At 42.0% G+C, this 26,401-nt stretch overlaps 1 protein-coding gene across 1 annotated transcript in view; it reads left to right on the plus strand.

Moving 5' to 3' along the window:
- The first annotated feature begins 392 nt into the window (after window positions 1-392).
- SI (sucrase-isomaltase) overlaps window positions 393-26,401 on the plus strand; it is a 125,214-nt gene continuing 99,205 nt past the window's right edge. Inside the window, exons 1-11 of the mRNA XM_083441793.1 lie at window positions 393-461; window positions 2,800-2,917; window positions 5,047-5,120; window positions 11,372-11,492; window positions 11,951-12,060; window positions 15,113-15,264; window positions 18,389-18,560; window positions 20,297-20,396; window positions 22,075-22,187; window positions 22,811-22,936; window positions 26,211-26,342. Coding sequence (XP_083297919.1) covers window positions 2,800-2,917; window positions 5,047-5,120; window positions 11,372-11,492; window positions 11,951-12,060; window positions 15,113-15,264; window positions 18,389-18,560; window positions 20,297-20,396; window positions 22,075-22,187; window positions 22,811-22,936; window positions 26,211-26,342 — 1,218 coding nt within the window. The 5' untranslated portion in view covers window positions 393-461. The remainder of the gene's footprint in view (window positions 462-2,799; window positions 2,918-5,046; window positions 5,121-11,371; window positions 11,493-11,950; window positions 12,061-15,112; window positions 15,265-18,388; window positions 18,561-20,296; window positions 20,397-22,074; window positions 22,188-22,810; window positions 22,937-26,210; window positions 26,343-26,401) is intronic.

The raw sequence follows: 26,401 nt of genomic DNA on the forward strand, positions 1-26,401 counted from the left end.
AAACTGCATCCTTTGTGTTGCGACCGAACTTTAGGCATCTCTTTTTAACCTCCACGAAACTTCAACTGATTTATGCTGACATTAAGCAGGAGAAATGGAGAAAGACTGATAAGCAAAAGTCCAATTAAAATAATAAACTGGGAGTCATACGGTGGCTCAGGGCGAAGGTGGCGAATGCAGAAACGATACCTAACCGCATGTGTGATTATACCTGCCAAATGTCGCATGACTGATATGCAAGGGGGGGGGAATTATTAATTAACTAATCATTCCCTTGCCTGCAAAGAGAACCCACAATCTGCCTGTGGCTTTGTGTATAATCTACTGATAGCCTAGTTAAAATATAATACAAGGAACTGATAGGGAATCAGTATATAGTTAAGAGTCTGCAAGGCAAGGCATCATTTCTGACAAAGGACTATTTGGCAGCAATACATGGAGGAAGCCACAGGAGTATAGAGGTAGGTTTGCTTGGGTTTTTTAAATATATAACAAACAAACAAACAGAAAGTTTCAGTAGCTTCCTGTGTGACAAATATGTGGGAACTGTAATGTAGCAAAATCAGAACCTATTACTCAAGTTGATCCTTATGCTTCCACAATTGGAAACATTGCAGACAATCAATTGCAGAATCCTAGAGATTGAATTCCAAACCCTTTGTAGCTCAGCCAATAAAACCTGTTCCCCATTGGGGTTGGGAATTCCACCCTCGCTTGGCCAGGACACTATATTTACACCAGCTTTACGATCCCCACCTATGCAGAACCCTTTTCCTTGCAAGATTTAATGTCTTACCGCCTGCAGCTTGCAAGATAGATTTTCGATAATCCCATACTCTGAAAGATTCTGCCTTTGTGGCACAAAACAGGTTGAATCCACCACACACGTTTTATTTTATGGCCCATTTAATGCAAAAATTATTTGGGCCCCTTATTGAAGGAGGGGATATATCGCACTGACTCTTATAGAGTGTCTTATCTGCTGAACAATTGTAGTAATGACGTTGTGGAGAATGTGACAAGATAATATTAGGCTTGCCATATGACAGGAAAATTCCTGATATTTCCTGGTTTTCGGGTGTAAAAGTGGCGTAGAATCAGCAAAATGTCAAGGGAAACCTCAGGGGTCAGCAAACGTTTTCAGCAGGGGGCTGGTCCACTGTCTCTCAGACCTTGTGGGGGGCCGGACTATATTTTGAAAAGAAAAAAAAAATGAATGAATTCCTATATCCCACAAATAACCCAGAGATGCATTTTAAATAAAAGCACACATTCTACTCATGTAAAAATATGCTGATTCCTGGACCATCCGCGGGCCGGATTTAGAAGGCGATTGGGCCGGATACGGCCCCCGGGCCTTAGTTTGCCTACCCATGACCTGGATGTATGGCAGCACGATGGAAAAAAGCAGCGGAAACAGCTCCAAAAGCTTAAAATTAGTCTTTTCAGGGAGGTTTCACCCCAAAAGCTCAACAATTCTGCCTTCTTTTATAGCCCTTGATAATATGCCCCTGAAACTTGCAGTGCAGAGGGCGGCTTAGGATGTGATACAGGGGGTTGTAGATTGAGGAGAAACTGGCATAAATTGTGCCCCCTTTCATTGTACATAAATGTGAGGGTCTTTTGTCACTCTGAAAGTCTATAACGAAATGTACAGTATACTGTAATTTTGCCTGAATTCTGTTCTTATTTGCAATTTTATTTTTCTTTGCGGTACTTTGTTACTGTCATTTAACAATAATTTCAAGCCAATCTGTTAAAACGCAAGCACTGTGTCATTTCTTGTTTCTTGTGGCTGATAGCCTTCCAAACTCATAAATGTAGAAAATCAGAGATTAGGGGGTAAGAACGAATTGAAAAAATGCAGCTGGTAGTTCAGTTTTAACTTATACATTTTTAAATTTATTTACTTCATTGCAGAGATATTTGAACACTCTCAATTATTTTAGAAATCAATTTCACTCATTCACTCATCCTCATTATGGATGTTTTGTTGATGATGTTAAAAAAGCTAGGGGGGTTGTTGTATTTTAGGGAAAATGTGTTCATCCCGTTGACAAACCTAAATCCAGCCGCTGATTTACTGAATGCTAGACACTGGTTTAAATGCATTTTTATTGCTAGATACAGTTAAACATTAATAGTTCCATGTTGTTTTTCACACAAGATTGAGCAGTTGGCTGTGGAGCCCTAACACTTCAGCAGTGCCTGTTTGTCAAAGATGGGCATCATTCCTAACTTTACTAAGCATTCTGTCTCCCTAGGGATTTCAGCCAAGATGAGCAGCTGGTAAATCCCACCCCCACCCCCCTTTGCAAATCACGCTAAGAGATCAAACTTAAATTGTATTTCAGTCCATGCTCATGCTGGCTTCCCTTTCCAAATAAACATAGTCAACCAGGGTTGCGTATTTTTCAAGAACTTTATGGCATCAAAACAGGGAAAAGATTCTTGGAAGTGTTTCTATTTTCACTGGTGCAATGTTTTCTATCCAGGAGGAACATACCTTGGCCCATGAGATAAGACCTCCCTCTCCTCAAAAAGACCCCCCACGAAAATTCACAAAATTCATCTCAATCATTAAGGAGATGGTTCTTTTAATAGCACGGTGCAGAAGAGTGTAAGCCGTATAATTCAGTGCTTTTGAAAACGGCATAGTTATATTTTAACTACAGGGATCAAAGGATACTTTCCCCCTCCCAAGCAAATGCTTTTAAGACATTTACGCCTTCCTCGAATGTTCCTTCTTAATGTTATGTTTTTCTTAATGTTTTTGTTTCTCTCATTCTCCCTTGCTAGATGGGAAGGAAAGAATTTACTGGATTGGAAGTCTCCCTGATCACCCTCTTCCTTTTGGCAGCGATTATTGCCAGTGTTTTGATTGGGCTTTTAGCAACAGGCCATACTGGATTCAAAGGTAATGGTTCAGAAATCCATGAATTTCAGCAATCAGTGAGTCATATGGCAATCTAGCACACTGGTTGTCATAGTTTTTCTGAAACATAAATAAATAAAACTATCTCCGCCCCCCAGTTATTATACTCTTGCTGTTAGCAATGGGTTTTGTTTGCTTGTTGATTTTAGTCCCACTAAGAAGTGAAGAATTTGGTTCATCATGTCTAACAATTAAGCAATAGATCATTTGATAAGATACTGCAGCAGTCTCGCAAATATGGTGTATCTTTCCTGGTGAGATGCTCAAGAACTATAAGGCGACAGTTCTTTTCCATCTCACGTGGAACAAGTTCCAACCTTTCAAAACCCAAGTTTATTTTTATGAAAAGGTATGAAAATATGTCTTCTTCAAAATGTTTGTGGGAAGCAGGTTGCCTCATGGTTAGCAGCAGCGAGGAACTAATGGATGACATGAATGTTAAGCCAATTAATCAGTTTACATGGAGGCTATTATCATGCTTAGTTCCAGCACCTCTTTTTCTAGAAAATTAGTACCAGTCCACACCCAACAGGCAATGACTCTCTTAAGATTTAAGACTGCAATCTTTTGAATTCAACCTGGAGATTGAACCTGAGAGTTTTTGCACTCAAAGCACTGAGCTGTGAGATATGATAGATGCTTCTCCCATGTTTGTGGAAATTGTGTGCTGGAAACCTTGCATCCATAAACCTAGGACATTTCACATATGGAATTTTCTTACTCTTTCTTGTTTGTTCCCCTGATAAACAAACTGATGCTTTTCAGTTTAGGCTGGGATCCACTCAAACCAGTAGGGGCTTATTTTAATAAACTATATATTTTGTAATGTAGTTATAATATGGTACAATCAATTATTCTTTAGTTAGCATCCATTCCAGGGATTTTGATGGGAGAGATTTGGCATGTGCTTAACTCTTCCGCTGAAGTCGGTGAGGCTTTAAAAGTGCTTAACTGCAGCAGGATCCTGCCTGGTCTTTTTAGTTTTTCATTTATCTTCATCTTTAAACCACATTATTCAATCTGAGCAGATGAACAGGTTGGCAGGAGGGCGAAAGCAAAACAAGCAACAATTCATTTTCAATATATATATAGTCACTCTAAGCAAATTGGATTGAATACAAGTAATTTGTCTGAACTGAGAAGTAAATCAGACTTCTAGTCTCATAGCAAAAGAGAGAGGGAACGAAGAAGGGTGGGGGAGAAGAACAAATTAGTTGTTATGAAATAAGCCTTTTTTGTGAAAAATATTCCTTAGATGAGAGCATGGTAGCTTAAACCAAACATTCTGAGGGAAAAAGTACAGAAGTATTTCAATCTCTGCGATATTTTCAGCTGTTAGCTTAAAAGGCAGAAAATGAAAGATTTCTGTTGTTTTTTCTGAACAGAAACAGGCGTCCATTGACATGCTATTGTGGGGTCATTGTGTGTTGTCATTTTAATATTTGTTGTAAGGTAAAATATCTGTTGTACACCACCCTGAACACAGGAGCCAACTCCTAGGAGCCATTGGGGCTTCAGCCCCCACAATGAAATATTTGAGGGGGCCAGGCCCCCAGAAAGTTGATGGACATTCCCAGTCAAATGGTGGGTGTGCACTGCGTCATGTGACTGATTATGCAGGGCGGGGCTTCCTTGCGTCCCCACAATATTTTATTCAAGTTGGCACCCCTGACCCTGAACTCAGTTTAGAGGAAGGGTGGTATAAAAATGCAGTAAAAAAATATGTAAAGTGTTTCTACTCTATAGCTGAATGGGCTCCCACAGAAGATTTCAAAGCTCAGCAATAAATACCTGTCCTCAGGTTTACAGTAGAAGATGACACAGAAGGAAAAGGGAATGGCAGGGAGGAGGAAAAATAAACTCAAACATTAGTTCTTAGATTCAGAGTTGTTGGTTTGAATAAAAACAAGGGCCGAGCCTATGCCAGGCTCAGCCTATTGGTGCAGAAGTACAGTAATTAGTTTTTTGTGACAGACTTCTGATATAAAAAGATAAAGGAAAGCTGGGGCTCTCGACACCCATCATTTGTGTCTTTTTAAAATACATTCTTATATTTTGTTATATTTGCTCTGGCCTCTAACTAATGCGATAAATTGATTGATCTCTTGCAGAATTTTCTCCAACTTGCCCAGTTGTGCAACCGTCGGAGAGAATAGATTGCATCCCAGATACCTTGGCAACAAAGGTACAAATAATAATAATAATAACTGATTTCCTACCCTAATTTTATTATTATTATTATCAGCTGTCTGTGGACGAGAACATATTAGGATACAAAGTTAGCAAGGATGGAAGGATTGAGGAATTGGAAATGGCTATTCCTCCCCATGGAATTATCATTTCAGAGAGGAAGGAGATGCCTAGCCGCACTCTGCCATTGTGGTAATGCCTTATTTCAAGAGGCCTGCTATGCATAAGAATAACAGAATCATAGAACTGTAAAACTGGAAGGGACACCAAGGGTCATCTAGCCCAACCCCTTGCCTGGATCATGTTCTGTTACTCCCATGGAGGAAATTATGGGAGAAAGCATGGCTGCTCCTATGCCACTGCTTATTTTGGATGCTGCTGCTAATTACATCAGGGCAACTTTCCCCCTACCAAAGATCTGCAAGTGGTTTATATCACGCTGTCTGTACTTGCTGCATTTTTCTGTGTATAACATGGTCCTGTGTATAAGACGCACCTCTTTTTTGGGACTCCAAATTGAGTAAACAGGGGGAGATTGCCAAGAGTTGTTGACCTGGGGGGGAGGATTGCTGAAAATCAATCACCCGCAGGACCGCCACAGCCAATTGCACACACATCAACGAAGCAACCAATCGTTTGTACGCTTGCCAAAAGAAGCACCAATCGCCTGCCAATTCCAGCAACAGCAAATAGCCGGCAGACTTTGACGTGCCCACCAATCACCCGCAAATAATGCCGCTGGCAATCTCCTGCTCACGGCAGCCACAAATCGCCCGTCAGGAGTCCCTTTACCTTTAAACCTCATCTTATACACGGAAATATACAGTAATTGTTGTGAAAATGAAAACGCAGGCAGATGAAATCCAGAAACTTGGGCTTGCCAGCCTTCTGTGGTTCAGGAGGTCTGTCAGCAGCTCCTGGACTTGAAAAATCTGCATTGACCTCTGTTCAGTTGGGGAAACTAGAAAGCAATTAGCTCTCTACTATCATTTATTTATGCCAGTGAAGGTTCCTGAAAGGTCTGATATTGAAGGTCTGATAAGAGTTCTTCTCAGTGGCAAAAGTCCTCTCTCCAGTAGTATTTGCTTTCATGAACGATTTATGTGGTTATAGGTGAAATTAACGGTTGGTAAGCTTTAACCTTTTTACTTTCTTATCTTTTTTTAGCTTGGTCAATCATTATCGTAGTGTGGTGACTCTAGGTATTTCTAATACTGATGAGGAACTGGTTATTTTCTGTTCCCTCCCCCTTCACTTTTGATATGGGCTGATTGATTTCCAAAGATATGTTAATCAAGAAATCCACTCTCTGAATTAATTTATGCAAGCTGTGTCATATTGCAGACTGTGGGCCGATTACCAGTGGCGGAGGTGTCCCTGAGGCATATGTCCATCTGTGCAAATGTCCCCATTAGGTACAGAGGAGAGACCCATTTGAAATGCATTTATAAATGGAATTTGATGGCTCTGATCAAGCTTTGCCCACGATGGATTGCCTCTTGCATTGAACATTTGCTTATATCTGAGTCACTTAGGCAAAAACCCATGTATAACATAAATAATATGTATGAAAAAGTCAAGCCCCATGTGTTACTATATTTCTGTAGCATAACTGTAAAACTATTAATACTTAAATGCTGACCTTTAAAGCCCTAAACGGCCTCGGTCCTGCATACCTGAAGGAACGTCTCCACCCCCATCGTTCAGCCCGGACACTGAGGTCCAGCGCCGAGGGCCTTCTGGTGGTTCCCTCATTGCGAGAAGTGAGGTTATAGGGAACCAGACAGAGGGCCTTCTCGGTAGTGGCGCCCACCCTGTGGAACACCCTCCCTTCAGATGTGAAGGAAATAAGCAGCTATCTGATCTTCAAAAGACATTTGAAGGCAGCCCTGTTCAGGGCAGTTTTTAATATTTAATGCTGTATTGTTTTTAACACTTGATTGGGAGCTACCCAGAGTGGCTGGGGAAACTCAGCCAGATGGGCGGGGTATAAATAATAAATTATTATTATTATTAAGGCTTGATTCCAGCATGAGAATTCACATTTGTGCAACATAACTTTCCCTCCTTTCCCCTACATATATTCTGGGTTGCCCCTCGTCCCTCTGGAACATATCTGGGAAGGGTGCTGGGAATAGGGAGGAGAAGAGGGACTGTTCCATTGTGCAAGCATAAATCCTTGCACTATTTGTTGTTGTTATTGTTTAGTCATGTCCAACTCTTTGGGACCCCATGGACCAGAGCACGCCAGGCACTCCTGTCTTCCACTGCCTCTCGCAGTTTGGTCAAACTCATGTTGGTAGCTTTGAGAACACTGTCCAACCAACTCGTCCTCTGTCGTCCCCTTCTTCTTGTGCCCTCCATCTTTCCCAACATCAGGGTCTTTTCCAGGAAGTCTTCTCTTCTCATGAGGTGGCCAAAGTATTGGAGCCTCAGCTTCAGGATCTGTCCTTCCATTATAGAACCAATTAATTAGATATTGCCCAAAGTATTTTTTTATACAATTATATGCATTGATCAATATCCAACTGATTCATTCCGTCAGCTCAATGATTTATGCTTGCACATTTGATTTTCCCTTATCTTGCCCCCCCCTGCCCTGTGCAAAACCTATATTTGTTCTGGGGTTCACCTCAACCTTTCAGAGCAGATTTGGGAAATGTGCAGTATGTGTGGGAGGAGATGAGAGGGAAAGGAAGGCCATTGAGCAGGCAGAACAACTGCCCTTTCTTGTATGCATCTGTTTATGCGGGGGCTACTTTAGAAGGTCAGCGGTTCGAATCCCCGTGACAGGGTGAGCAGGGCTAGGCCCCTGCTCCTGCCAACCTAGCAGTTCGAAAGCACATCAAAGTGCAAGTAGATAAATAGGTACCGCTCCGGCGGGAAGGTAAACAGCATTTCCGTGTGCTGCTCTGAATTGCCAGAAGTGGCTTAGTCATGCTGGCCACATGTCCTGGAAGCTGTACGCCAGCTCCCTCGGCCAGTAAATCGAGATGAGCGCTGCAAACCCAGAGTGGGCCATGACTGGACCTAATGGTCAGGGGTCCCTTTACCTTTACTTACTTTAGAAAACACAGAGTGTATCTGTGTATATTATTATGCATATAATAATTGTATAATATAATATTTGAGGCTTTTTAAAAGCAGAACCTGGAAGGGAGTACAGCCCACCTTTTTATCAAGATCAAGAAGAGAAGGGCGAGAAATCTGTGCAGGTAAACTGGACACTGAGATTTTCAGAAGATTCAATCTTTGTTCCCATGCACTGAAGCTTTAGAACAGGGTTGTGATCATGTGCAGCTCTGCCTTCTCTGCTTCCTCCTCAGTGAACAGGAGGCTGCAGCAGGAAGGAGAATACTTCCTTCCACTCATGCTGGCAACTGGATGCAATCCATTGTGATTAGACTGTAGGTCACATCCAGGGGACCCTTGTGGATAAAGCTTAGTATGGCTTAGAAAAGTGTGAATGTGCAATCCACTGTATATATTTACAAGTGAGGAAAAATACAGCAACAGATAACATTGCAGCAGAACAGGCTACCAGGGCCCAGCGAGTACTGTGATAGAGGGATGTGACAGACCTTGACATTTCAATGGCCTGCAGGGACTCTGCAAGCAGAAGGCAGATATGCTGGTGCATAGATTTAGAAGTGAATTTTTCTAGCACATAATTTCTTCAAGGTAGAAGAAATAGAAGAAAGAAGTCCCCTTTGCTGGCAAAACATACCCTTCCTTCTCCCCTCCCCTTTCAGGGATGGATATTGGTCTTTCAAATTTCAGTGACACTCTGTCCAGGGCCAAAATCTGTGCCTACCGCCTCTCACCTTCCATTCTGCTCAATTCACTATGCCATTGTTGTGACGCCCTTTAGCGCCCCCTAGGCTCAGCACCCAGGGACGCGGGTGGCACTGTGGGTTAAACCACAGAGCCTAGGGCTTGCCGATCAGAAGGTCGGCGGTTTGAATCTCCACGGCGGGGTAAGCTCCTGTTGCTCGGTCCCTGCTCCTGCCAACCTAGCAGTTCGAAAGCATGTCAAAGTGCAAGTAGATAAATAGGTACCACTCCAGCGGGAAGTTAAACGGCGTTTCCGTGCACTGCTCTGGTTCACCAGAAGTGGCTTAGTCATGCTGGCCACATGACCTGGAAGCTGTACACCGGCTCCCTCGGCCAATAAAGCGAGATGAGTGCCGCAATCCCAGAGTCAGTCACGACTGGACCTAATGGTCAGTGGTCCCTTTACCTTTAGGCTCAGCACCCAGTGTGATGGAACTGGTTGCACTGCCCAAAATTTGCCTCTGCCCCTTTGCTTTATGAGAAACAGGGAAATGAAGATGTGTTTCGGAAGCAAGGGCAATGGAGAGGACTTCTCCAGCAGTCCCCTGCCTTTGTTTGCAAGCACACCTTTCTCTCTGCCTTTCCCAACAAGGAAAAAGAAATGGAGGAATAAAGGTGCATTTTGCAAGCAAAGGCTGAGACCTTGAGAAACCTCCTTTTAGACCTCACCACTGCCAAGGAGTGCACTCCCACATAGAGCGCACTGCAGTAATCCAGTCTTGGAGCCACAATGCCTTTAGTACTGTGGTCAAGCTCTCCCTGTGGCCTTAGCTGTCCTACCAGGCTTACAGGTAGAAGGTGTGTCTGGTCAATGAAGGTAGAATGAGAATGTGCATTCATGCTCATCTGAACTTGTATAATCATCTGCATTTAGTCATGCCCAACTTCATGTGATTCCTTCTAGACTGGGTTAAATGTTTTGCAACGAGGTTGTGTTGGGCAGTGAAGCTACCACTGTGGTGTGTCAGTATTGGAGGCTACTGCTTATCTTTATTTTACTGTTCAAAGTGAGGGCAAAGACAGAGCTCCATTCACTCACTCTCTCTGTGTGTGCATGTGGATTTTCCATGTAGCCAGAAATTATTGGATACAGAGCACTCTAATGTCATTGTGTTACTTATGTGAACCTTGCCCAGCTTGAATAAACCCTTTCAATTTATGCTATTCCTTAAGGAACAACAGACTGGGGAAAACAGGTGAGCAGGTGCAAAAACGTATGGATCTCACAGAAACTTTCTCACGTACAGACCATCAATTTTTGCATTAAAAAAAAAAATCATGGATCAAACTCATGAAATGCTGATAATTGAAATGGGGAATTGAAATACAGAAGCTGTGCAATTGAAGTTGGTTGTTGGAAGACCAGGGTGGGGGTTGGGTTAAGAGCTTCAGAAGTGTGCACAAACAATTTTCCTTCCAAATATTTCTCTTGTTAACGGGCAATTTCCTTGTGATAAGGAACTAGCCTTTCTGTGAAGGCAAATGTGTGTTGGTGATTAAGAGCTTCTATATAAATTCATTAGTTTACAATGTACTGTAAGATGAATCACAGAGATTATGGGATAACATCCAAAGGTTGCTTCGCAGTTGATTCTTGATTGATATGGCAATTGTCTGAATGTTTTAAAGTCCTCTTTTACGAATTGGTGTGGGAAGAGAGGTCGTCACTGAATGAATGTGATAGAAATGAAGGAGTGAGCACTTCATCCCAGAGAATGCGACCATTGTATTTTTTGTTGTTGTTGGCGCAGAAATGTCTGCAGAATGGGAAAGATGTGATTGAACATGTATAATTCTCCCCCTTGGCTATATAAAAGGTGAATGTCGGAAAGTTTAGAATTGGCTCTTGCAACTGGAAGATGAGCAGAGGTATTTGCATAACTATTCAGTCTGCATAATAGGGCTTAAATTTGAACTTTTCTGAAGTGTTCAGTCATTTCACTTCCACTTAATGATCAGTGGACCTGCCCAAGTCTGCTTTAGAATTAATCCAGAGCAATGAAATGAGTTTCCTGAGTATCTCAAGAATGCTACAGCTCTTGTGTTCCTGAATGATGTGATAAGAGGACACCAGGGATCCAGGGCGTCTGTCTCTGCCAGCTTAATGGGGCATCGCTGCCACTCAATGTGGTTTGGATCTGGTGCAACTTCACACTGGCTTAACTTGCACCAGATTGCTTTACACTAGCTTCCTATGCATAGGATTGCTCCCTGAGTCACAGAATGGAAGCTTTCTTTCCATTCATGGATAATGCCAAAATTGCAGAAGACGACAATTTAATCTGCTGGCATGAGCATTTACAAAGCAATGACATAAATGAGTCCTGTGGGCTCATGCCATTGTCCAGAAAACAAATTTAGAGAGTATTGCTGCTTCTGAAGTAATGTCACTTTTCTCTCTTTATAATGTAGGACATATGCACGCTCCGCGGCTGCTGCTGGAGCCCTCAGAATGAAACAAGCATACCCTGGTGCTACTTTTCCAACAGCCATGGATACCAAGTGGAAGGAGGCCAGACAGACACAGAAACAGGTAGGCAGAAGAAGGTTGTACTCCAGGAATAATAAGCACACTCTTTCATTAAATAGTATGGAAGCCAGCACCACTAGGCTGATCTGCTGTTTGATATGCATAATGCAGACTGAGGTTGAAAGTCTCTCCAAAGAATTTGTTCTCCATCACATGGTTGTTAACAAAAACACAAAACAAAAAAGGATACTAAAACTGTGAAGTTAAGCACTTAAATACGCTACAGCCGTGACTTCATCCCCTGAATGGCTGCTTGCAGAAGACAATGGGATTGACCCAAATTGTCTATCAGCAAATCCATTGTCTCACTTGCTACTTCCATGTTTCTATTTTGCCTATGGGTAGGTATCCTGGTGATGCATTTGGCCCAAGAGCTGTTAGTTGTTGACTCCTGTGCTACATAGGTTTAGGCAATATTGGAAGCAGCACTCCTTTGTTTATCACTTCTTTTTCTTGATAAGGATTTGAAACTACACTGACAAGAATACCTGCGCCATCCTTGTTCGGAAACGATATTGAAAGGCTTGTCCTGACTGCAGAATATCAGACCGCAAACCGCTTCCGGTTCAAGGTTAGATTGTTTATTAAAGCAATAGCCCAACTGATGGGTCACACTCAGAATTGGGTTGCATGTTGATCAAAGGCATTTCACACTGCAGCTCCATCATACACGTATGTGGTAAAAGGACACGGATGGCACTGTGGTCTAAACACTGAGTCTCTTGGGCTTGCCGATCAGAAGAACGGCAGTTCAAATCCCTGCAATGGGGTGAGCTCCCATTGCTCTGTCCCAGCTTCTTCCAACCTAGTAGTTTGAAAGCATACCAGTGCAAGTAGATAAATAGGTACTGCTGCAGCGGGAATGTAAACGGTGTTTCTGTGCACTCGTCACAGTCCTCCGTGTGCCAGTAGCAATTTAGTCATGCTGGCCACATGACACAGAAAGCTGCTTGTGGACAAACACCAGCTCCCTCGGCCTGAAAAGCGAGATGAGTGCTGCACCCCATTGTTGCCTTTCACTGGACTTAACCATCCAGGGTCCTTTACGTTTACGTTTACCTTACATAGTTAAAGAAAGAGAAAAGTAAATGACAACATTGGTTCCATATTGCATGTTTTGTAAATAAATCTTTATGAGGGTTTAGGGAATCCCTCAAAGTAGACTGTGATTTTATTACTAAAGGAAGCACACATTATAGAATATTATGTCTCAAACAGACCCAAAGTAACCTTCCAAAGCTCTTTAAAACTTAAGACATATTGAAGATCATTCTACATGAATATATGCTGCAACAGGACCTGTCAGATTTATATCAGAATACTGTGGGCATCCTGTTCACATTGTCACTGTCAAATTTCCCGATAATTTCCAAATATTCACTTGAAAAGCTGTCATTGAAAATCACATATTGTCAGGTTGCTGAATCTGGCATGTGGTATTTGAAAACGAATATCAATATAAACACAATTATTTGGAAATTGGGGTAAATCTTAGCAAGGTTGCAGAGTGCTGAGATTTCCCGGTGGTGACAAAAGCAGTTATTAGCTGAGCATCTCCAGCAGTGAGTAGCTAATCCTTAGACTGCCCAAGTATCTTCATTGCAGGAGAGTTCAATATAGGAGAAGGCTCATAGCTCAGTGGTACAACATTTGTTTTGTATCCAGAAGGTCCCAGGTTCATCTCTACTTAGGACGAGACAGTTCCTCTTCTGAAACCCTGGAGATCTGCACCAGAGGAGCTACATTTCCCAGAGTTCCCTGGGCATAGGGATTGCCTGTTAAACCACTCTGAGAACTGCAGCTCTGGGAGGGGAATAAGGTAAAGGTAAAGGGACCCCTGACCGTTAGGTCCAGTCATTGCCAACTCTGGGGTTGCGGCGCTCATCTCGCTTTATTGGCCGAGGGAGCCAGCGTACAGCTTCCAGGTCATGTGGCCAGCATGACTAAGCCGCTTCTGGCGAACCAGAGCAGCGCACGGAAACGCCGTTTACCTTCCTGCTGGAGCAGTACCTATTTACAGTGGTGCCCCACAAGACGAATGCCTCGCAAGACGGAAAACCCGCAAGACGAAAGGGTTTTCCGTCTGCAGAGGTGCTTTGCAAGACGAATTTCCCTATGGGCTTGCTTTGCAAGATGAAAATTGACAAAAAAAATTTTTTTTTTGCTCCCAAACCCCTTATTCTGAATCGCTAAGCTGCTAAAAGCATTTTAGCAGCAAAACCGCTAATCCCCCCCCCAAAAGCCGTTTTTAGCCCTTTTTTAGCCAATAGCGCTAATAGCGCTACTCCGTCAATGGGCTTGCTTCGCAAGACGAAAAAACCGCAAGACGAAAAGACTCCCGGAACGGATTCTTTTCGTCTTGCGAGGCACCACTGTATCTACTTGTACTTTGACGTGCTTTCGAATTGCTAGGTTGGCAGGAGCAGGGACCGAGCAATGGGAGCTCACCCCATCGCGGGGATTTGAACTGCCGACCTTCTGATCGGCAAGTCCTAGGCTCAGTGGTTTAACCCACAGTGCCACCCGCATCCCTGGGAAGGGGAATAGGGGTCTCCTAAAAACTCTCATCACCCTTAACAAACTACATTTCCCAGGAATTTTGAGGGAAGCCACAACTGCTTAAAGTGGTATGATTCTGCTTTAAATGTATACTGCAGGTGGGGCCAAGATTAGAAATTAGACCACACATAGGAGTTCAACAAAATGTCCTGGGTCTGGTGTACCTGCCAAAGAGGGCCAAAAAAATGCATAAAATATACTTTGCTTTGGTAAATATAAGGCACAGGCGGGAAAACCTTTTTTCAATCAATACTGCAGAAATAAATCAGGGATCACACACGTATTAAAGTGTCTGGCAGACAGAATGTTAACTAGTGAAACTTCCCCATACTGAAAGATGAGAGTGTGTTCATTTCTCACAAGGAAGTTGGTTAGATTGGTGCTTGTTTGGTTTCATGCCTCTTGTTCTTCAAGGGCTTGCCAAGACTGATACTTTCTAAAAACAAAATGAGTCAAAGCACTCTGCTTGTTCCAATTCCAGTGGAGCAGTACCCCCTTGTACTCCCCCCCCCAATACACATCTGGTCATGTATGTCCCCCAAATTTAAGCGGGTTGGATCAAATGACCCTTAAACTCTACAATTCTGTGATTTTATAAGCTGATTGAGAGTCATCATTGTAAAGGTTTGAGGTAGTAGAAGTGGAGAATGAAAGTCTCCTACTTCTTTCGATTTTATCGCAGACAGATTGAAACACACCTTTTTTTTAAAAAAAAATAATGGTTAGTGAAAACATGTTGGTCAGAAAAACAATTATTTCCATTCAGTTTATGCTAATGGGATGAAATTGATAAAAATGTGTTTTTAATGAATGAGTCTGAAGAACACGCAGTGTATCAGGAAATTTGCATGGACTCATTAACTACAGCTGCAGAGAGTTGGCTAATGAATACAGTGTTTAACTGTACAGCAGTCTTAACACAATTAATTATGTTCATTAAACATGTAGCATGCATACCACTGATTTGGAATGCATTGTGATGAGGGAAAGATGGTATTCAATAAGTAGAAGTTAATTCTGGGTTCCCCATGAACTTTGTTTTAATTGTTTCATTTTTAAAATAGATTACAGATCCTGATAATAAGAGATATGAAGTCCCCCATCCAAATGTTTCACCCTTTCAAGGACCTAAAGCAACAAATACGAACTACAGAGTTGAAATAACTGAGAATCCTTTCAGCATCCGTGTGATCAGGATGAGCACTAACAACGTCCTGTAAGTCACCTTTTTATTTTTAGTATAAGTAACATTGCAATTAACTGTTCATTAATTGTCCCTTCCATGCCTGCCCCCCATTACCCCATAAAATTAGTACCATAACATAAAAGAATGTAATAAGGCAGCGGATCTCAATATTTCTCGATAAATGAAACCTTTCCCACATTTTTCCACATTGATAAAATTCGTGTGTGAAACCTGCACATTAGCTAGGGGAAGTTAGCTTGTTGAAAAGGATTCTGGGAAATGTTCTAGAGTGAGCAATTATTCTGGGACCCACATCAAAGTGCTTAATCGGACCTGTCAGACCTTGCCGTTGCTCTGCATGCACTGAGACCTGTGGCAAATTTAGCAGTCCACCATGGTTGTACATTTATTGGGTGACAGTCAGAATTAGTGGGCAAGCTGTCATTCAGGGAAGCTTATTTATTATTCCCACTAAATATATATGACTATTTATAAGCTATCGAATATTAAATCATTTTAAGAGTAGCTCAGTCATTTGAAACCAGCAGTTTAAGAGAAGGCAGTAAAATATTAACACATTTTTAAAACGACAGAACCTATGCACATGCATTGGAGATCAAAATAATTCGAATAATGGAATGGAATAATTTGTTTCCCTCACAATTGATGTTCTAATCATAGTTTGGGTGCCTGGAACCTCTGTAACAGCTGGACAAAAGCTGTGCATTCATAACCTAAGAAAATTATAGTCTGGAAACACTCAGTTGTGGGGATAGGTAACAGGGAAAGAGAAAGTATATATTCCATTCTTGATAAACTCTCATGTAGCAGCAAAAATAAAAAATAGGGCTGAAGCACGACTGTGCCCTTTTGAGGTCACAATTACCGTGACAAACAAAAGACAATTAATTAGTTACCTTTCCTAGCTTTGGAGCTGGCTTCAGCACAACCTATTACAGTGAAAACAATCCTAGACTATAGAGCTGTGGAATTTAAAGTTCTGAAGCATCCTATGTATTTGGGAGGCAGGTGCAAGACACCTGCTTTGTATAGCTAACAAAAGCCAGAAGCAGATTACACAGTCCAATTGAGAATTCATGAGAACAATAGCTTATAGCTATATTTTTTTTTACAAGAGGAATTAAATAGGAGTAGTTCCGTGTTTGAGAGATTTCTTCTGGTTAGTACCTCTTGTGAGGTTTTAGCCTCTTTAACACTATCTTTTTAAAGTGCAGGGGGTTTTTGGGACGTGGTTTGAAACAGGAATTGCTGCTTGTGGGTGTAAACACTTACATGCATTCCTTTTTAGACCGAGAAAGCTAGATCTATATCACATTTCAAATTATATTTTCTCCACGTGTACGTATCTGACGCTATTCTCTTTTGTCCTTACTACAAATGGACAGAAGATACTTTGTTTAATCATGTGAACCCATTTCAAAGTTTATAAATTTGGTGGTGTTACAAATCAGTGAAATGTCAGAGGGTATGTAAAAATGACCTCCACATCAGACAAAGAAAGAAAAAGTTTGCTCTTTTCGTTATCGTATATTTTTTATTTGGGAGCATTTTCATATGAGGAACACACTGCATTCAACCTACCTCTGCATGCAATTTGAGATGATGCAGTTCTCACAGATGGCACAAGCAAGTGAGTGAGACACATTCAATTTGGTGCTGAGGAGGAAGAATAGAAGAAGAGGATGGGAAAACTCGTTCCCATCAGGATGTTATCCAGATGAGAAGCCACTCACTTCCTTATCTTCACTATTATAAGTTCAATATATTCCAAGACAGATATATTCCTGTTCATACAGGAACATGTCGTAGCCTGGTCCAAAAGACGCTAGGAACTTCTCATCATTCCTTGTAGAAACGTGAAAGAAGCCCTTCAAGGGCACTGCACAGCCAGCCTGGTAGTGTATGATGTTTGCATGACCTTGACCAATGCTGACTGCAGCCAGTCAGTAAGCCCTTGGATTCAGGATGCAACTGTGGTTCTTCATCAGGCATGGGCAGGCAAGGAACAGAAGGGAAACAAATGGGACCACAGGCAGGTAGGAGGTCAGGCAGAAAAGGGACAGAGAAGCAGTCAGAAGTAGAGTAAAGGAAATGAAAAGGGGTGGGGGACAAGCAGAAAATCAATATCTGAGATAGCAGTAGAAGGCTGGAGGGACTGGAAGTAGATGCAAGGTCAAATGATGATGATGATGATGATGATGATGATGATGATGATGATGATGATGATGATATATTATTTATACCCCGGCCATCTGGCTAGGCTTCCCCAGCCACTCTGGGCAGCTTCCAACAGAATATTAAAATACAGCAATGCATCAAACATTAAAAGCTTCCCTAAACAGGGCTGCCTTCAGATGTCTTCTAAAAGTCTGATAGTTGTTGTTCTCTTTGACATCTGGTGGGAGGGCGTTCCACAGGGCGGGTGCCACTACCGAGAAGGCCCTCTGCCTGGTTCCCTGTAACTTGGCTTCTCACAGCGAGGGAACCACCAGAAGGCCCTCGGTGCTGGACCTCAGTGTCCAGGTAGAAAGATGGGGGTGGAGGCGCTCCTTCAGATATACTGGACCGAGGCTGTTTAGGGCATTCAAGGTCAGCACCAGCACCAACATATGATAACACGGATCATGTTCTGAGGCAGCAGTTCAACAGAGAAAGTAGGAAAGCAGGCAGAGTCCTCACACTTAAGGCAAGTTGCTTAGACTGGTGAGCTGATGTGAAGGCAAGGCCTCCATAGAGCCTGGGAAGTTCCTGTTGGCTTGGGGAATCAGCTAACAACAATCACGCTGGCATGTCAGCTGATACTTTTCAAGCTGGAACTGCATCCTAGAAGCCACTCTTTTCTTTAAGGTTTAGGATGTGTGACTTCCAGAAGACCCAGAGTGCTGATGGTACAGGAGTTAAGGTATTGCTACAGTTCAGCTGCTAGAGTCCTGAGTTAAAGAATCTCCCTGGCATCTTGTACATTCTTTATTTTTTGTTTCAGAGGGAGAGAGATGTTGGGTCCCTTAATAGATTATACATAGTCCTACTATATTGAAAATATTTAGGCACTTCATTTATTTGGTATATTTCTTACCCACACTTTACCATGAGGTCCCAGGCTCCACTTATGTTCTTGTCCCTCTTCAAACAGGTTTGACACCAGTATAGGACCGCTTGTGTATTCTGACCAGTTTCTGCAGCTCTCCATCAGACTGCCAAGCTGGAACGTTTATGGTATCGGAGAACAGATCCACAGGCAGTATCGGCATGATTTTAACTGGAAAACGTGGCCCATTTTCACTCGGGATGCTGCACCTATTGGAGTAAGGGACAAATAAAATGTTTTATTACAAGGTGAAAGATGAATCAGACATGCAAATGGAGCAAATGTGTTTGAAATGTGAAAACATTTCTTCCTATAATCGGATGGAAGTTACAGTTGTTAAAGGGCACTATTAGCAAGGCCTCCAAATCTCTTGCTTATTTTGAGGTGAAGTCTAAGCTTTCAATATTACCCGTGAAAGGAATTGCATCTGAAATATTTTGACTAGAATTCTTACTCATGATTTTAATAGGATTGAATGCCTCATATGGCATTCTGTCTGAGCCATATGTCTATGTATTATGAAGAAACTGCCAGTTTCTGCTCAAACATGCTGCTATGTGTTTATCACTGAAACTGCCTCTCTAAGAAACTGCATAAGAACATAAATTATCCAGACCTGACATTGCTACCAATTGTTCAAAGAAAATTCTTGACTTCTGGAATGCTGAGGTTTATGCCCATTGCAAGAGGAAAAACCACAACACAATTTTAGTTGTCTGATCAGAATTAGCAATGATTTATCAACTATAGCTGGGACGCGGGTGGCGCTGGGACGCGGGTGGCGCTGTGGGTAAAAGCCTCAGTGCCTAGGACTTGCCGATCGAAAGGTTGGTGGTTCGAATCCCCACGGCGGGGTGCGCTCCCGTCGCTTGGTCCCAGCCCCTGCCAACCTAGCAGTTCGAAAGCACCCCCAGGTGCAAGTAGATAAATAGGGACCGCTTACTGGCAGGAAGGTAAACGGCGTTTCCGTGTGCTGCTCTGGTGCCTGTTCGCCAGAGCTCCTTTGTCACACTGGCCACGTGACCCGGAAGTGTCTGCAGACAGCGCTGGCTCCCGGCCTCTAGAGTGAGATGAGCGCACAACCCTAGAGTCTGTCAAGACTGGCCTGTACGGGCAGGGGTACCTTTACCTTTACCTATCAACTATAGCATGTTCTTGCAGAACAAAACAATTAAGTGGTCTGCCAAGACCCAGAACAATTTCCAAGTAATCCATTGGGCGAGGAGGAGTTTAGAAACCACTAGTGTAAGAAAAATAGGAGTTTGCCAAAATTATCTTCCATTCATAGAACCCTTCACCAAGATCAAAGAGTCTTCTGTGAAATGAAATATGGTGTTAGATACAACCCCAATGTACTTCTTCAGGTGGACCAATTTGAAGATGATGAGGGCTCAAAAGAACCATTTACTGATTTCCCCACATCAGAAATTGGCATTAGAATCAGAACTTAATTTATAATTGACAGCTTTCAACTGACCCCACACTCATGCCTTTAACAGCAGGAATTGAGCCTGTAGAACTTTCCCCATATTTGCTCTTAAAAAGCTGGTTCTAAATAAACAGGGTCATTAAAAAGGGACACAACCTGAATGGAAATTTACTGGTCAACCTAACCATGACCTTTAATACAGCTGAATTAAGCCAACTTGATAAAAATGAGCTCATTTAATTTCATTCATTTGGTCCTGGACTAAGTTCCAGTACATCTGTCTCAACTAGATGGCCCTCCGCTCAAAACAGTAAACCAAGATTTTATGCTGGATTACCAAGATAAATGATACTGATCAGTATTAGGGATGTGAATCCTAGGGAACGAAATTTAGTTCAGTCATCTCATTTTGATTCTTTAGATTTTATAAAGCCTTTTAAACTGCATTTCCAAAGAGGTTTTGAAGATTCATGACATGCATATGGGCTCTGCACATTTTAAATTGCTATTTCCCCCTCCCAAAGGAGATGCACAACCTGTATGGTGCGCAGACTTTCTTCTTATGCCTGGAAGATGGCAGTGGACATTCCTTTGGTGTATTCTTTATGAACAGCAATGCCATGGGTAAGGATTATGAATGTGATTATGCTTCTCATCGTGCTTTTGATCAGGGAGCTTCCCGTTCTCCTGCATTATTTTACATATGGAAAGATGCCTCTGACGCCTTAGAAATTATCATTCTTAAATGACACTCTAGGCTATCATTATAGTAAAGCAATTGCAGCAATTGCAGGATTTTTGTCACCTGGAAAATATCAGATATAAAAATAGCCATTGGATTAAAATCAAATCTGTGATTTATTAAATCAATAAATCATTGTATTTGCTACAAATACAGAATATGTTAGAGAAAAGCAAAGTGGTTACTAATAATAATAATAATAATAATAATAAATTTGTTTATACCCCGCCCATCTGGCTGGGTTTCCCCAGCCACCCTGGGTGGCTTCCAGCAGAATATTAAAATACAACGATTCATCAAATATTAAAAGCTTCCCTAAACAGGGCTGCCTTCAGATGTCTTCTAAAAGTCAGACAGTTGTTTACTTCTTTGACATCTGATTATATAAATTTGCCAAGGAGGTCCCCCATGTATTTTGTGGGTAGATAAGGAATCCAGAAAAGTCTCAGAATGTTCAAGTTTTACAAATTGGCCTCCCCAAATTCTTCACACGTGGGTAGTATAATGGTGTGTGGGGAAGGCAAAATTCGCTTTCCCCAAAAGCTCTCTTCTGAGAAATCTTAGATTACTTTGTGCCCAATGAAATTATGTTGTTAGCTCATGGTGGTGGATGAAAGGAAGCACTGGCTTAAGAGAGGAAGACTGGGAGGAGTAGGAGCCAAGCTTCAACAATATTGAAACTGGATTCACCGTTGCATCCAAAATTCCTACATGGCGAAGCTGGGGAGTTAATTTCACAGAATATACTGAAGACTGAAGTTCTTCAAAAGTGTTGGAAAAACTCAAAATGCAGTCATACCTCGGGTTACGGATGCTTCGGGTTGCACAATTTCGGGTTGCACACCGTGCCTAACCTGGAAGTACCGGAACGGGTTACTTCCAGGTTTTGGCACTTGCACATGCACAGAAGTGCTAAATCGTGCTTTGTGCATGCACAGAAGCACTAAATCACACTTTGCACATGCGCGGAAGCGCCAAATCGCAACCCACGCATGTGCAGATGCGGCATTGCGGGTTGCGAACGTGCTTCCCACACAGATCATGTTTGCAACCCGAGTGTCCACTGTATAAAGTATTATTATTTTAAACTGCCCACATGAATTTCCCAGCAGCCTTTCTGGGAAACCTGTTTGGTCTTTACCATATTGAAACAGCACAAGCATTTATGAATTCTCTCCAGTTATTTACATTATCCTCCCACAACATTGTGTCATTCATATACTGTATTATTGGGGTACATTATTGGCTGGGGCTGAAGGGAGTTGGAGTTCAACAACATTTGTAGGCCAGCAGGTTTGCATAGTGAAAATGTAATCCAGTTGTGAATTATAGTCATGGATCACTTTCTATTAATCATTAACTCTAAATACAAAGAACTGCAGGGCCCAGATTGATAGTGAAGTGATTCCCACGCATGATGTGACCCAACAATTCAGAAATAAGACATTACTCACAGGTGTGCTATCATCTCCCTCACATTGCAAAATGATCCCGCCAGCATGGCAAAGGAGAATGCTTTTGTTTTAGCTCACCTTAATATGCTTTTTCTTCCCCTGGCAGATTTTGCTCTCCAACCTGTTCCAGCTGTTACATACAGAACAATTGGTGGGATTCTAGATTTCTATGTCTTCTTGGGAAATACTCCAGAGCAAGTTGTTCAAGAATATCTCTCGGTATGCTTCTGTGGCATGCAAGATTTTACCATTATCTGTGCAAAGCAGTTTCCAGGGGCAGTGTTACTTTTAGTCAAGCAATGTGTTAATCATTATTTTTATGCATATTCCCTTTCTTTGAGCCAAAACTGAACACGCCCATGTGCGATAAATGCCTTTAATTATGCCCTTGAAGACAAAAGAAACAACGAACCAAAGACTCCAGGATGCAGTAAATGATTTTCAAATTAACTACTCCTGTGCTCTTTGGATTTTATACTACGCTCCCTTTCTCTTCCCTTGATTTCTTCCCCTTTTATCTTGTTTATGTGTTCAAATCTAATGTCCTCCTTAGTGTAACAGTAGTTCAAACTAAGGGAGTCTGCTCCTGGCTGACACTGCTAATAGTCCCATTCCAACCCCAGCTCCTCCTCCCCCCACTGTAGTCCAAACAATGGTATAAGAATCAATGGTAGACAGATTATCTGAAGGCAACAGCCTATTTGGAAGGGGAAAGCCCCCATTACCAAATTTGGGCAGACTGGGGTTTTTTTGCCCATCTTCCACTAAACTGTTGCTTTCATTTAGAAATACAGTGATGCAAAAACTACCTTTTATCTTCTTTTCATGTCTTAAACTTGCAGCTGATAGGACTTCCACGAATGCCTGCCTACTGGAATCTTGGGTTCCAGATCTGTCGCTGGGGTTACACTGACATTGCTGACCTGAGAGCCGCGATTGAAAGGAATCGGGAAGCGGGCATACCATATGTAAGCATAATAGGTCTGATCAGTTGGGAAATTTGCCCTTTATTCATATGTGTGCTATTATTGTAATGTGATCTCGGCTTGGGGAAGCAGGTCCCGTGCCACTAGCAGAATATATGAATGGAGTTGAATAACTATGTAAATATTAATAGACTTATTATATCCGATGGGTATAACTCACAGCGACTGACAAATGCCCCGACAGGAGTGGCATAAATTTGGAGTAACTTGAAATTTGTTCTCTGAATGTTGATGCTGTGAACTTGGAGATATCTTTAGCTAGAATTACAACAAGCTCATGTTGGAGAACGCTTTTAGCCTGAGAGCCATATCTCCCCATGGAAAACCTCTTTCCGGAGACTGAATGTCACAAGTAGGTAGAGGAAGTGGGCAGAGCAATGAATTTGAGTTTACGCCTGATTTTCCATGTCAATTGTTTCCGGGGGGTTAAAGATCCATTTGCAACCCCGCCAGCTCAAAAAATCATGGGAATTTCGGGTGTTAATTTCATGTGACAAAATTTGAGGTGGTATCCCAGCATGCAGTTCTTTCGAAATGCGTATTATCTAATGTGATATGGCATATCAATCCAGAAGCCACGGTTCTGTAACACAACAGGTATTGCAGTGCAAAAGGAACATTAGGAATTGGGGCAGAAGTGCTAGCATTACTAAGCAGAAAAACTAAAGCCCAAATCTGAATGCAGCCTAGAGTCTGAAACGTCTTCAATAAAGTTTTCTAAGTTGAGCAAGCAAATCAAAAGAATGTGGAGATGGCAAAATCAAGGATGTCGTTTTTGAAAGAGTTATCCCTACTGGGAGCCTGGTAGGAAGTATGTCTTCCTGGAGGCTGAAGAACTAAAATGAGAACAGGTGCTAATTTCCCTTACACCTGAGAATCTTTAGTTATTGCAAAGAACAGCTGCCCTTGCTGACAAGTCTGTTGAATTAGTTTGTGAAAATGTATTTTCTTGCTATGATTAAAGATTTTGGATTTGGGGAGAACCAGGTTTCTATGTAACGCTAATGGATAGGGCTGCCTGTGATGATTCTTTCTTTTTCGACTTCTTGAAGTCCACTTTTCATCAACCCGCTTTACTTTTCATGTATATTAGGGAGTAAATCACATAAAATACAGCCACACCGTAAGTTGCCATAGTAATGGAAGTTGCGGGGTGGGGATGAATTATATAACGCACAGTAAATGCTTCTTATTTGGGCTTTACATGCATGAACTGCACAGTTGGAAACCATTTAAGTTTCTGAATTTGCCTTTCTAAGCTTGGGGATGGGAAGCAGCCTGAGTAAAATTATACACCAAATATGAACAAGCCACTTTATAGAAAAATGATCTTATTACATGTGGACTCATGGTAGGATTGTAAGATTCTGTCACTGGTTGCTTAAAAATTGGGAGCAGCCCATGGGTCTCAGGCACACATTTCCCCCCATTTTTTCCTAGTGCAAATTCCTCTGCCTTACTCTTTTCAGCATCGATCATAATATTGTGTTACATCCACAGTGACAGTCTTGCTAAACAGAGCCGTTTTTAACTCGAGTTTGAAACCAGGTTGAGAAGGGAGTTTTGTAAATCTTGATTAAAGATCATACCAGGGCAGAAGGAACATCGCACCAGTTTTCTAAATGTATTTATGTCCTACCTTTCTTCAAGATGCTCAGGGCATCCTGTGTGGTTATCACCCATATTACCTTTTCAGAAACCCCATAAAGTGGGGATACACACACACACACACACACACACACACACACATATATATATATACACACATATATACATATACATATATATATATAATAAACTGTCCAGTAGCACCTTAGAGACCAACTAAGTTTGTTCGTGGTATAAGCTTTCGTATGCATGCACACTTCTTCAGATACAATAGAACAGAAGTCACCAGACCCTTATATATAGTGGGAGGGTGGGGTGGGGTTTTTCTCAGTAGGGTAGTAGGAGATGGGTGATTGACTCAATGGTTATGGTAAACCTGTTAACGACTGCAATTAGTCCTACAAGAAAAAGCAAGGGATAGTATGCAGATGAGAGTTAGTGACTAGTGCACTGAGCTGCATTGCTGATTGGGGATTGGAATCCTAGTTTACCCGGTCCTAATGCAGCATGCTAATCACTGTGCTATTCAGAAGAGGACATAAAAAAGAAGCACATTACTTGTGTGGGGAAGGGAGCTCACTTACAAGTTCTTACCCATAAAACATTATTTCTGGACTAAGATGAATATAGTGGTACCTTGGTTTAAGAACAGCTTAGTTTATGAACAACTTGGATTAAGAACGCTGCAAACCCGGAAGTAGGTGTTTTGGTTCGTGAACTTTGCCTTGGAATAAGAACATGATTCACTTCCTGTTGAGTGTGTTCCATTTGTAAATTGAGTCCCCCGCTGCTATTGGAAAGCACGCCTTGGTTTAAGAACGCTTTGGTTGAAGAACAGACTTCCGGAACAGATTAAGTTCGTAAACCAAGCTACGACTGTAGATACAACTGGAAGAGCAAGCTTTGTGCTGTGCTAGCTGGATGGGTGTGTTTAATTCTGGCCTCCTGCTGGCCAATGCACTTACCTGCTGGCCATATCTCAACTGGCAGGTTCAGCGTAAATCCCCAAAATGGGGTTTCGGCGGATGGGGTGTGTGAGAGGCTGTCTCCCAAGCAGGTCTCTCTGCTGTTGCCAGGCAGCATTGCCCTGTGCTTCAGACCTAATTATCCTTTCCCGCAGTCTTCTGCCATGGCCGTTGTGTCTACTTGTCCATGTTGCATATGTGAGGGGGCAGGCTTGTGGAATTGTGCCGTGGTGTCCATCACTATGTCTTGCGAGAGCAAATCCCATAGTTTAACTACAAGCTCTGTGAAGAAGTTATTTCTCTTGCCTGCCCTGGATCTTCTGAAATCTAGCTTCATTGAATGATGAGTTCTAGTGTTGGGAGAGAAGGAGAGAAACTGTTCTCTATCCATTTTTCCTACACAGTGCATAATTTCCTGCATTTTATACATGGTAACTTACCTTGGTATGCATATACAAACTTGGTAAGTTGTCCTGTGAAACGTTGGGGAACCTTTTGGCCATATATGCTCAGATTTCTGACAAGGAACAGAAGAGTGGTAACATTTTTGTCACTGTTAGGCAGTACAGCATCCTTTCCAATATAATACATTGTGTCCATTGTAAAGGGGGAATACGAGACTGGAACAATTTCAAAGTTTCAATATTTTTTTTGTACTTACAATGATTTCCATTTTCTTTTAGGATGTTCAGTACACTGATATTGATTACATGGAAGACAAAAAAGACTTCACTTATGATAAAATAAAGTTTGCAGGCCTCCCTGAGCTGGTTCAAGACCTTCATAACAATGGACAGAAATATGTCATAATACTGGTAATTTTCAGCGCGTTTTACTATTTCATTGATTTTTTTTCTTTTGGGTTAAATATTAT

This window comes from Podarcis tiliguerta (assembly GCF_965153285.1).
Source record: "Podarcis tiliguerta genome assembly, chromosome: 5".
Taxonomy (NCBI): domain Eukaryota; kingdom Metazoa; phylum Chordata; class Lepidosauria; order Squamata; family Lacertidae; genus Podarcis; species Podarcis tiliguerta.